Here is an 11,244-nt window from a genome sequence, read left to right on the forward strand (position 1 = left end):
TTATCTCAGATTATAAAATCATATTTTATTGTTAATCGCGCATTGGTAAAAATTGCATTGCGCATTGGTAAAAATTATTAAGCTTTTTGGTGTTCCCATAGAGCTAGACGCATGGTAAGTTTTACCATATTCTGGTAATTTTGATCATGCTTTTTTTTCTCAGCGCAATAAGCCTGGATAACGATTCAAATCCTAAATGACGATTTAGGGTAAGCTGAAAAAGTAATGATTTGGGGAGAAAGAAAAGACTAATTATAATATTGGTGCTTTAGATGCAAATCTTGGGTACATTTTGAATATTCTGACAGGGAAGGTAATGAAGCAAAAAACGGACCATAAAACCTTTCATTGGTCTGCTAGTCTGTAGACTGTATTGTCTAATAGCAGTGAAGCCGAAAGTTTTTTTTTTTTTTTTTTTTTTTTGAGACGGAGTCTCGCTCTGTCGCCCANTTTTTTTGCATCGTAATCTTTAAAATTTTGTTTAATTATGGGTAGTTTGTCAATTTTTTTAAAGTGTTATTTGTCCTTTTATCAAAAAGCACCTGAGTGAGATTGTTTCGTTGCATTTTTGAATATAAACCTTTCTTACCTTGATTTATATTGTCCTGTATTCGTCCTTCTATATACAGTTGGTCAAATTTCAATTACGTTGTGTTTTTTCCAGGCTAAAACATTAATTTGTGAACCCCAGATTGTCCACTTTCTCATTTTCATTTTTGATAAGGATTCTAAAAATACTTATTAAGGGCTGTCTTTACGGAACAACCTGTATATATATGTAAACGCAAAGATTAATAGAATTCTCTTTCTAAATTTCAAAGTTTTAAATTACTTAAAAATCCAGGAAAAAGCTTTTTCAAACTTTTAAGTTCGTCTTGTTACCCTTCCTTTGCCACAATTTTTTAACAATAAAAATCATTTGTAACCTTCCTGATTCTAAAGTAGAATTTTTATTCATGATGCTCACAGCTTCTAAATTCGAAGTAAAAATTTCTAAATATTGATAGTAGAATACTAAACACTGAATACTATATACGAAAATTTCAGAGAAGCACTTAAAAGAATCATGATTTTCTTCCAATCTTCTGGAATATTTTTGATTAATTTCTTCTTGTTTACGTCATCGAAATGCAGTTTTTTTTTCTACCAGAAACATGAATACAAGGTACAATAATTAACGCAGTAAAGTTACATTCCCATATTTTGTGAAGCTATTTAAAGTTTTCGGCAATTTAAAAATAATTTTTTTGTACAACTAAAACACTTAAAAAATATTTTTGAAACATAAGTTTGTTAATGCCGTGTTGTGATCATAGTCACATTAAAATACATTAAACGAATGGAAGTTACACATTAAAAATGTAATCTTGTTTTCATAATGAAACAAGGAAGATATTTCTTTCAATGTCAGTTTCTTAACTTCTACACTAAGTGTAATGTTAAAACACACCGTAGTTTGATAGGTTAATTTTTCAATCAATGTATTAAAGGAGAATCTTCGGTAGCACTCAGTTTTTCTATGTCGGAATCGCAATCAATTTGAATGCAAATGTAACAAAAAAGGATCAGAACGACAGTCGCAAGTCCTCCCCATATGAAAATCCACTCAATACTGTCTGCATTTCCTAAAATGTAACATAATGAAGTGTTAGAAATATTAGACAAAGAAATTTAAAATTTTTACTACAAAATATATAGACATCAAATGTATCAAATGATTGCAAAAGTTTGTCTACTAACAGAACTACTCAAAAAAGTGTTGTTATATGCATATCCAGTTAAACTAAAAAGGAATGTGATAAAAGGAATGATCAGTAATCTAACTAATGCTGAAATGACGTCCGATTGGTGTGATGGGTTTAGTCTTCGCCTACCACGTCTTCGGCAGATGTTCGATTTCCCTTGCCTGAGTATATGAAAGTACTGGTATATGAAAAATTGGGTATATGAAAGTACTGATAAATGAAAGTACTGCACCTTCACCGATCGTGTCTTAATGATGTTGAAATTCACTCTAATGTAATTTTCACAGTAGCTTCAGAGCTGAAAAACTCCAGGCATGGTTTCACGACTGGGGAGTTTGGTGCGAAGACCGGGTGATTACTACATCTATATCTCCTCTGGATCTAAATGCGAATGCGTCAATGTTGTTTTTGGATCAGCATTAGCAACAGTAACCGATAGCGCATGATAGCGACATCAATATTCTAATCAAACTAATGTTGAAATTCAAGCAAAACGTTACATTTGGACAATGGAATAAGCATTTTTTTCGTTATACTTTGCTCAAAGGCATTTTATTTCAACACGTATCACTATTATATTTTAACACGGTATTTTATTTTAGCACGTGTATTATTTTTTTAAATAAGAAGAAAAAGGATGTCAAAGAAAAAAATATTTTTATTTCAATTGATATTTTTTTTAATGAATTTTGGGAAAGAAATCAAAGCTGTTCTTCAGGATTTCATTCAAAATAGAGTCCCTTAATTTCTATTAAAAAAAGTGATTTAAAAATGCATGATGTGCAAAACGTTGAGAAATATGTTATTGAAATATTGATAAATACTTTATTTGTTGTATTTTAAATGCTTTAAGTTGGGAGCAAATTTTTATAGTTACCCGTTTTTAAAAAAATTTCTTACAAGATTTAGAAATAAAAATAATTAGATTGAAATTAGGAGCTTGCTTTAAGTTGAATGTTTGTTAATATATCTAGATATTAATTTTATCTTCTATATCCCTTTCTTTATGAAAAAGAATGATGCTTTAATGTAGTTTATACTACATGACGAATTTCAAGCCAATTTAATAAATAATAGTTAAATAGTTTGAGTTAGTTAAATAAGCCAATTTTTAAAAATAAAATCAAGTCTACAAGTTTTTTATAAATACCTGAGCTGTAATTTCCAACTGAACTTCTACCTATTCCTTTTCTGAAATAAATGGAACATACATTTTAAAATGCTGAAAAGCTTGGGACTGAAGATAGTTTTTACTATCGTAAACAAGAACAAATTATAATTGAAAACAAAAAAACAACAACATGGTATTGAAATTTTTCATTGAATAATGACTTACTTTATAAAGCAATATATTTTGCTTAGAATATTAGATCCTCATTGCTTGAAATTTCTCGTAAAATTGGTGAAATAAAATTTTATTTAATTGTTACTTTACCATATTCAACCAAAATAGTTAAGTAATCATAAAAAGATGATATTCAAACTGTCAACTGTGAAAAAAATCTCTTATTGTCTTCCTCACTTAATACGGTTAAACCAGAATATAATCCTCTGCAACTTGACCCACAGCTAATGAGAATCGAGCTCAGGTTTTTCGAAAGCTGAAAGCTAAGTCATATGACAAGGATTACGAATATTTTTATTTTTATCACAGAATGCCTAACAAAGCAGCGGATGCCTAATATTTTTTATATATTCTTATATGTAAGTATGTAGTAAACAGCGTATGAAACTACTTAGCTCCTTTCAGCTGGGTATTACATACTAAAGTCGAGAAGGCTAATTTGTCATTCTCACCTCCCACTGAACTGGGGTACGAGTCCCTGCGTTGACATCAAAAGATTTCAACCATTCCTTCAACACATGAAGAGTTTCCGGTGCATTGCACTCTTCAATTGGTGAACTAGGACTTACGGAATATACATTTTTGATTCCCGCATGATTAACAAAAAGCAGTATAGCACCTTGGAGCTGCTTAACAAAAAGTTTTAGTATTTCTCATTTTTCATGACAAATGATATCACCAGATAAACTATTTAGGACACATTCCGTGGTTAATTTGACAATACACAAGTCAACTACAATTTAGCTCCAGTGATAAATCACCTAACATAACCTAGCTCCACTGCCCAGTTTAGTTTTATTTTTACTGTTTGTAGATGGTTAGAAAGCCGTATAATTTTGCATTTACGGTTTTTTAACATTATTAGTTGTAAACGGTTTCAAACCGCAAAGATAAAGAAAAATTTCTGACATTAAACATTATTTTTAAATGGATGGACATACTGTTACCGGTTATTTCACCGTAATTTTGGAATGAAGATTATAACAGTGCACAAACACCTGCACTTTACCCGTCTATGTTCCAATAAATCCTGAGCCTCATCGCCCTAGAGGAGTCGTAAAAAGTTATTCAGTAAAGTGAATATAAAAGAGAACTTAGAATTGATATTCCACACCTGAGAATAAACGAGTTCTTAGAAAACAGATGTAAAAACTGACATTTCTGATTCTCAAATTCTCTAATTACTCTTATCAAATTTTGATGAAGGACTAAATAACTGTGACTCTGATATCCAACGATCCGAAGATATTTTAATGCATATATGGGTCATTCTCACGAAAACTGTCATTTTTCAGTTCATAAAATCCCAAAAAAGTAAAGTGAATAAAAAGCTCTGAAACTTTTTATATTAATAGAAATATGTAATGGCATTATAAAGAAAGTATATATCCTATAAATTATNACTGTTAGCTTCAATAATATTTCGGGTAAAAAGCTTATAATTTAACTATTCTAACTAACACAACCTAATGAGTTTTAGAGTCCAGCATATTGAATATGATTTGTGTGATAGAGGCCGTGATTGCTAAACAGATCGAAGGGAGACGTAATGAATTGAGTAATATATGCTTTGTTTTTTAGAATGGCACAGTTCGTCATTAGTAAGATATAAAGCAGCTGTTTGATTTCTTAACAGCACAAGGAATTCTTAACTCTTTGTCAGTAGTATCGGTCGCAATGTTACAAAAGGACACGTCATGCAATAATACCTCCGATAAATGCGTCTTTTACGAAAAGGTGAATAAACTTTGGCCAAATTTTTGCTGATAAAAGCACTTCTACATTCAACCGATTGCGTCAGGGTAAAATTGGAAGGACGAATTTTGTTAATCACATCTTATTAAATGATGCTGCCTTTAGTAGGTTATCACTAAAACAATCATTTCATTGCCTGCCTTGAAAAAAAATTGATATATATATATATAAATATATTTAGCATATGCTAAAGCTTAGCAGCGAACAGTTTAGTAAAGTGTTAGATAGTTAAAGAAATTTCCAAAATAAATTAAATCTTTCAGGTAAAAAGAATGTGCAAGCTATAATATTATACAGGGTGTTTATAAAGTTCCGGACCCATTTCGATGTTTGATAACTCATAAAATATTAAATATAGATTAAAATTAATGACATAAATGGTTGGTCAGACTCAAGAAGTTTCATGACCCTTCTCAATGAACTTCCACGTGTGCCCCCTTCGTCACACGGAGAATATCAAGTCGATAGTCAATTTCATGCCAGGTAGCGGCAAGCATGTCGGCATCCACAGAGCCTATTGCGGTTGTAATTCTGGCTTTTAGGTCATCAATGTCATGAAAATTTTCAAGATCATGAAACTTTTTGAGTCTCTCTAACCAATTATGTTATTAATTTTAAGCTATCATTATTATTTTAAGAGTTATTAAACATCAAAATGGGTCCAGGACTTTATAAACACCCTGCATTTTACTAACAGTCAATAAAATTTAATGATAATTTATTCGAATTTTTTCATTGAAATGTATATATATATATATGCCATTTTAGTTTTCAAGTAAATTCATCTCGTCGGTAAGAAATCTAACTTAGAAATTGCAGTTACAGTTTACTTACATACTTTTCCCGAAGATAAAACTTCTTCTTCTACTACTGCCTCCTCTACTCCCACCGCCTCTTCCTCCCCCTTTTGGCTTACAAAAAGCGTCTTCTGTTAGAAAAATTAAAAGGAAACCTAAAAAAGAATCTTATTTTGAAGTACAAAACAATAATAATTTGGAGTCTATGCGATGGATTTCCTTACTTGTTTAATATTAAGAATAGCACATGTTGACGCTAGGTGTGTCCGAATTAAAAGAAACATCCAGATCATCACCATTATCTAAATGATCATCAAGGTTCAGTTAAGCTGCTAATGGTTGTTGATGGCTTTCCGGCTTCATCACTCACTTCATCATGGCTTTTGAAAAATGTCACCAGACTTGGCGATCCAGCGAGCAATCATTATTCAAAGATCATGATCGTCTTAATCATGGCAATCACTTCAGACTTTGTAGAGTTTCGAAGGACAAATTGGTGACAATCCGGTTCAATCCAAATCACTGGTGACAATCCAAATCAATTGAGCTCGGAATGATGAAAATGCCTCACTTCATTTTCCGGATAATGTGTTGACAAGTGATTGTTCCAATGAATCCCAATCACTCGACATAAATGGGCTTCTCAGTGAAATCGGGACTTTACTTTCCTAATAAACTAAGTGGTTAGGCTTTTGGTTCGAACTGTTTTTAGTTTCTCTCTTTGTTTTTATATATTGATACTATTACTGTTTAAATTGGCTGCGCAAAACACAAATAGTTTATAACTCATCATACAGTTAACTTGTCAAAAATTTTCTTGAGAATTAACAATGCTGAAATAACTATGCGTAATCGAAGTAAACTTGGATTAATTTTATATGTCGTTTTTTAAGTTAATATATTTTAACTTAAAAAAATTAAAAATATTTTATCGCGATTGTTAAAAATGGCAAATAATTGTTAGACTTTTAAAACAGCTAAAAACGTTTTAAAAGCTTTTTTTTTGCTCTATAATTTTAAAAATATTTGATGGAATTAAACAAAAAATTTTGTTCGATTTAAAATTAATTATAAAATTATTAATTAAAAATTTTTAAAGAAAATTTTTAAAAACTAAAAGCAAGATATGAGTATTTGAAGTAGTTCTTTTATTTTGCATTGTTCTTTTATTTTGTAGTGAATACAATTTGACAACTAATGAAAAAGTTTGATTTGAATAGTTTAAAAATTTAAAGAGTTTCAAGCAATATTTAAGTAATTTTTGTACAATAAAAAGAAAGCTCTAAACGATAGGGGGTGTTCCAAAAATTTCATTTCGCACTATTGAAAAAGATTTATTAAAAGTGAGACCGAGAATGAGGAGGGTCATCTCCCATAAAAGTATGCTTTTTTTAATGTTTTCTTTCTCGATACCATAAAAGTTTAGTTTCCGGATGATTATTGTAAGGTATTATTATCCTTTTTTATTAAATTTTGTCTTATACAAAATAAGATTTGCGGAAAGCCCCTGGCTGTTTTTACATTTCTCGTGAAAAGTACAAAACAGCTTAAAAATTGCTTGACACTTATCAATTTTTTAAACATTCAAATCAAACCTTTTTCAATACTATTCACTACAAAATTATAAAGAAAAAAAATTTTTCTTTCTTTTTCTGCGCATGCGCAGTATAAAAGAACTACCTTAATTACTTATATCTTGCGCAGTTTTTAACGATTTTTTTTTAATTTTAAATAAAAAAAAATTTAATTAATTTTAAACTGCTCCGGAAATTTGGTTTTATTTTATTGAGTATTTATAAAGATATAATGAAAAAACAAAAGACAAAAAAATTAGTTTTTATATAAAATGACCATATTTTCATTAATATTTACTCTAGGTTTATGATATTTCATGTAATTATTAAAAATAACAATTAAAGTGATCAATGCGAATTACAAGCTTATTTCTTGATTTTCTGGCATGGGGTATTCAAAAATATTTGTTTTCTTTCATAATTTATTGTTGGTCTCCAAAACCTCTGAAAGTATTTAATCTTATTGCTAAATATGAAAAACTGCACGCGCTAAGCATCTCAAACGCTATAAAATAATCCTTTAAGTATTTCTTGAGAAATTAAAGAAAACATTAAAAAACTAAAAGTCTATCTTCCATTATTGTAGAGTAGTGTGTTCTTGCCAATCCAGGAAGTTCATCTACTCTTAGAATAAAGCAATGCAAGTGAAAAAAATATTTCTCCAAAATAATTTTCTTTATTATTTAATGATCGAAAGCATTCTAAATTGTAAAGTATAAGAGATGTTTAATAGGGGAGAGTGGGGTCAACTGTGACATTTTTTACTTAACTATTTCTAACTTACAAAAAATCCAATATATTATTAGTATTAATTAACAAACAAGTAAAGTAGACTATCCTCTACTATAAAAAAAAATACCTTATTTTAAATGTTATTATATTAGTTATTAACAATTTTTGACAGTCGTGCACTTGTTACAATTGTCCCCACGGGGTCAATTGTAACAGTTCATAAATTCAACTAAAACATAGTTTATTATACATATTATCATAGCTGTGGTATATTTTTTTTATTGATCAAAATAGTAGTGATATTTTAGGAGTGAAAATAATAATGAGCAGAGACCTAAAGGGTTAAACTTTTAACTTTAAGGGGTTAGAAAGTTTAATTTATGCTGTGAAAGGTGACAAATAAAATAATGCACATGCAGCATAATATAAATGATATTGGAAACTATTGGTGGCTCTTAAAGAACTAAGTAATGGCTTGTAAACATAAAATTATTTATTTTCAGCTATTACAATCGTCCCTTTACTTATTGTTACAATCGTCCCCAAGACGCCATTTCAGCTTCATTTGTTAAAAACAATGCTAGTTAATGAGCAAAACTAATTTTTTTCATTGAAATGTTAATTAAGGTGTCCACTTACATATTCGGTTAATAATTTTTATTTGTTTAAGCAAAATTACTTTGTTAGAATATAATATTCTAATACCAAAAGAAGTACTTACGTAGCGTAAAAATATCTTTTGTGATGTAACTCTTTCAAAAGTACATAAAAATGGTTGCCAGCAGGAGTGTACACGTAGATTTATTAAATACACTTTGTGCGCTACCTAGGAACCAAATCTAGAACCCGACACTCGAAATGTTTGCTCTGTTACAATCGTACCCTGTTACAATTGACCCCACTCTCCCCTACACTATATTGTGTAATATGATAAATACTACAGCGGTGAAATGATTTCTGAGGTGCTAAAAATAAATAAAAAATCCTATTTTATTTCTTACAATTTTTTCTGCGGATTTTAGAAAAAATATAATAGAAGGATTAGATTTTTTTCGTTTAACCCTTTATAAGATCATGGGAAGTATACTTCCCACCAACTCAGCTACATTAGTTTATAAATGTCGATTTGGAGTTATTTTCTCGCTTATAATTTGGGCGGCCAGCTGCTGAAAACTTTAGAAAATGCAACAAAAGAAATACCAATAATGGATTTTACTAACATAAATGTGGGTAACAGTAAAGGATACGTGGGGTCAAGAATAGAAATCAACACTCAGGAGCTATTGTCTCTTGTGCATTGTGCATTTATTAATTCGATCATTTTTATCGAATTTGTTTAAAATTATAAACACAGAATTTAAAATTTTGATCTCTAATAAGAGCAAAAGTTTATGGCTAATTCTTTCAGTAACTGAAATTTTGAAAATACCATTCATCTTCCTACCAAAAAAAATTTTCTTAATTAAATAATGTTTAGGTAATAGGCTAAAGGAAATTTTTTTATATTCTATCTCAATCATAAAGAATATTATAACTTAATATTACTAGAAAAATGTCATACAAAGGGTTAAAATTAAATTGTCAAAAAATAATGTGAAAATTCGTTCATCTCAAAATTCAAATTTCTTCTATCAATATCAAGCAAATTGCAAATAAGTAACAGATAATTATAAAAAATAGTTTTTAATAAAATTATTTGTATGTTAAAGTTTTTTTGAAATTAACAGAGATATTTTGATTCATGCGAAAAAATCCAAAGATACTGCGAAATATGCAAAAAATAATACTTCGTAGTCCAAACCTTTGACAGGCCTAATTAAACTGTTTGACTACTTGAAATTAATCACAACTTTTCCTCAAACATGTTAACCTTTCCTATATCTCCTAAAATGTTTTGGAATGGTGAATTATGATTCATTAACTAAACCACTAAACTATAATTTTTTTTTTTAGTTTTTTTTAATATGTAATAAATATAAATAAAACTATTAATGTACATGAATAAAAACTTTCTACAAAGCTGGAAAGTATAAAAAGAAACCAAATCAGCTTTCAACATTTAAGCTTATAAAAGATTCAATAAACATTTAATTTTTTAATTTTCAATTAGTTTTATTATCTTATTCAGTTATTATGTAAGTTTTATTATTAGTTCTATTTAGTACTAATTATCTTTATAGCAGATTAAATCGTTGAAAATGTGATAAAATAATAATAAACCACTTTGTTTTATCGTATAAAATCCATAATATTAAACATAAGTTTAGTTTGTATTGTATCACAAGTTTACAAATATTTAAATTTCACACTTATTTTAAGCTAACTTTTCCCACAATTTTCATTATATACCGTTTAAATTTTATTTTAAACTGACTAGTTTTTTAAAACTAACGTGACAACTGCAAAAAACGCAATAAATAACACTGCTTATCGATTCAGTTGGGGGGGGGGGGAATTATAATTTTCGAGAATATTTCTTAAACTACATACTAAATCGTTTTCTCGTTCTTTTTTAATAATGTTAAGCTGAAAAACATTTATAAATGTTTTTACAGTGATACAATCTTATATTACTTACCAACTATCAAAAACAGATATTTCACAGTCGGTTTTATCCGTATCATCCTAAATTGCTCTTCATCCTCATGTGTTTTCTCTATTCTGGTTGCGGCGCCCTCTTGTCGATTGTAACCATAGTGGCGCCGAAGATTCCCCCCCCCTGTCTAAGTCTTATTTTTTTATATATATGTATATCTATATAACAAACAAGTTTAGGAAGAACAGAAATAGTATTCATATTTACTATAAAATTTTTTCTACTTAATGCATTATACTTACAAATTTAATATTTGATTTAATTTGATATTATTCAACACATTTTTTCTCAATTTATTGAAAATTTGTTTTTTTTTCTTTAACTTATTTGATGATTCTGTTTTAATTTATATTAAAAATGAAAAAAATCTGATATACCGCAATTACAGTAATAATCAGCGTTAAATCACTGAATCACTCTAATTAAATGAATGTTACTATAAGAATTACGGTATAATACTTAACGGTAAAAATGGATTTTACATTGAAATGAACTTTACGGATAATTCACCCAAAGTGCTGGTACTTTATTCCGTAATTTGATCTGGAATTTCTTACAGTTTAATCAGTTACTGTTTTATATTATTTTAAAACTAGCACGGTTGGTCCTTTAGTATATATGCTTTTAATTCATAGTTTAATTTAAATAAACGTTTTTAAATAACTATAATCAGTACCTAACTTGTTTTGTTTAAAAAACT

At 28.9% G+C, this 11,244-nt stretch overlaps 1 protein-coding gene across 1 annotated transcript; it reads right to left on the reverse strand.

The window, feature by feature from the left end:
* Nucleotides 1-1,104: 1,104 nt before the first annotated feature.
* Nucleotides 1,105-10,626, reverse strand: LOC139425756 (uncharacterized). The gene is made up of 4 exons (XM_071181700.1): nt 10,527-10,626; nt 5,680-5,797; nt 2,896-2,936; nt 1,105-1,625 (listed from the first exon to the last, which is right to left on the reverse strand). The coding sequence occupies exons 1-4, from the start codon at nt 10,570-10,572 to the stop codon at nt 1,477-1,479; spliced, it is 354 nt and encodes a 117-aa protein (XP_071037801.1). The 5' UTR covers nt 10,573-10,626; the 3' UTR covers nt 1,105-1,476.
* Nucleotides 10,627-11,244: the final 618 nt, after the last annotated feature.

Source organism: Parasteatoda tepidariorum, chromosome 6 (genome assembly GCF_043381705.1).
Source record: "Parasteatoda tepidariorum isolate YZ-2023 chromosome 6, CAS_Ptep_4.0, whole genome shotgun sequence".
NCBI classification, from domain to species: domain Eukaryota; kingdom Metazoa; phylum Arthropoda; class Arachnida; order Araneae; family Theridiidae; genus Parasteatoda; species Parasteatoda tepidariorum.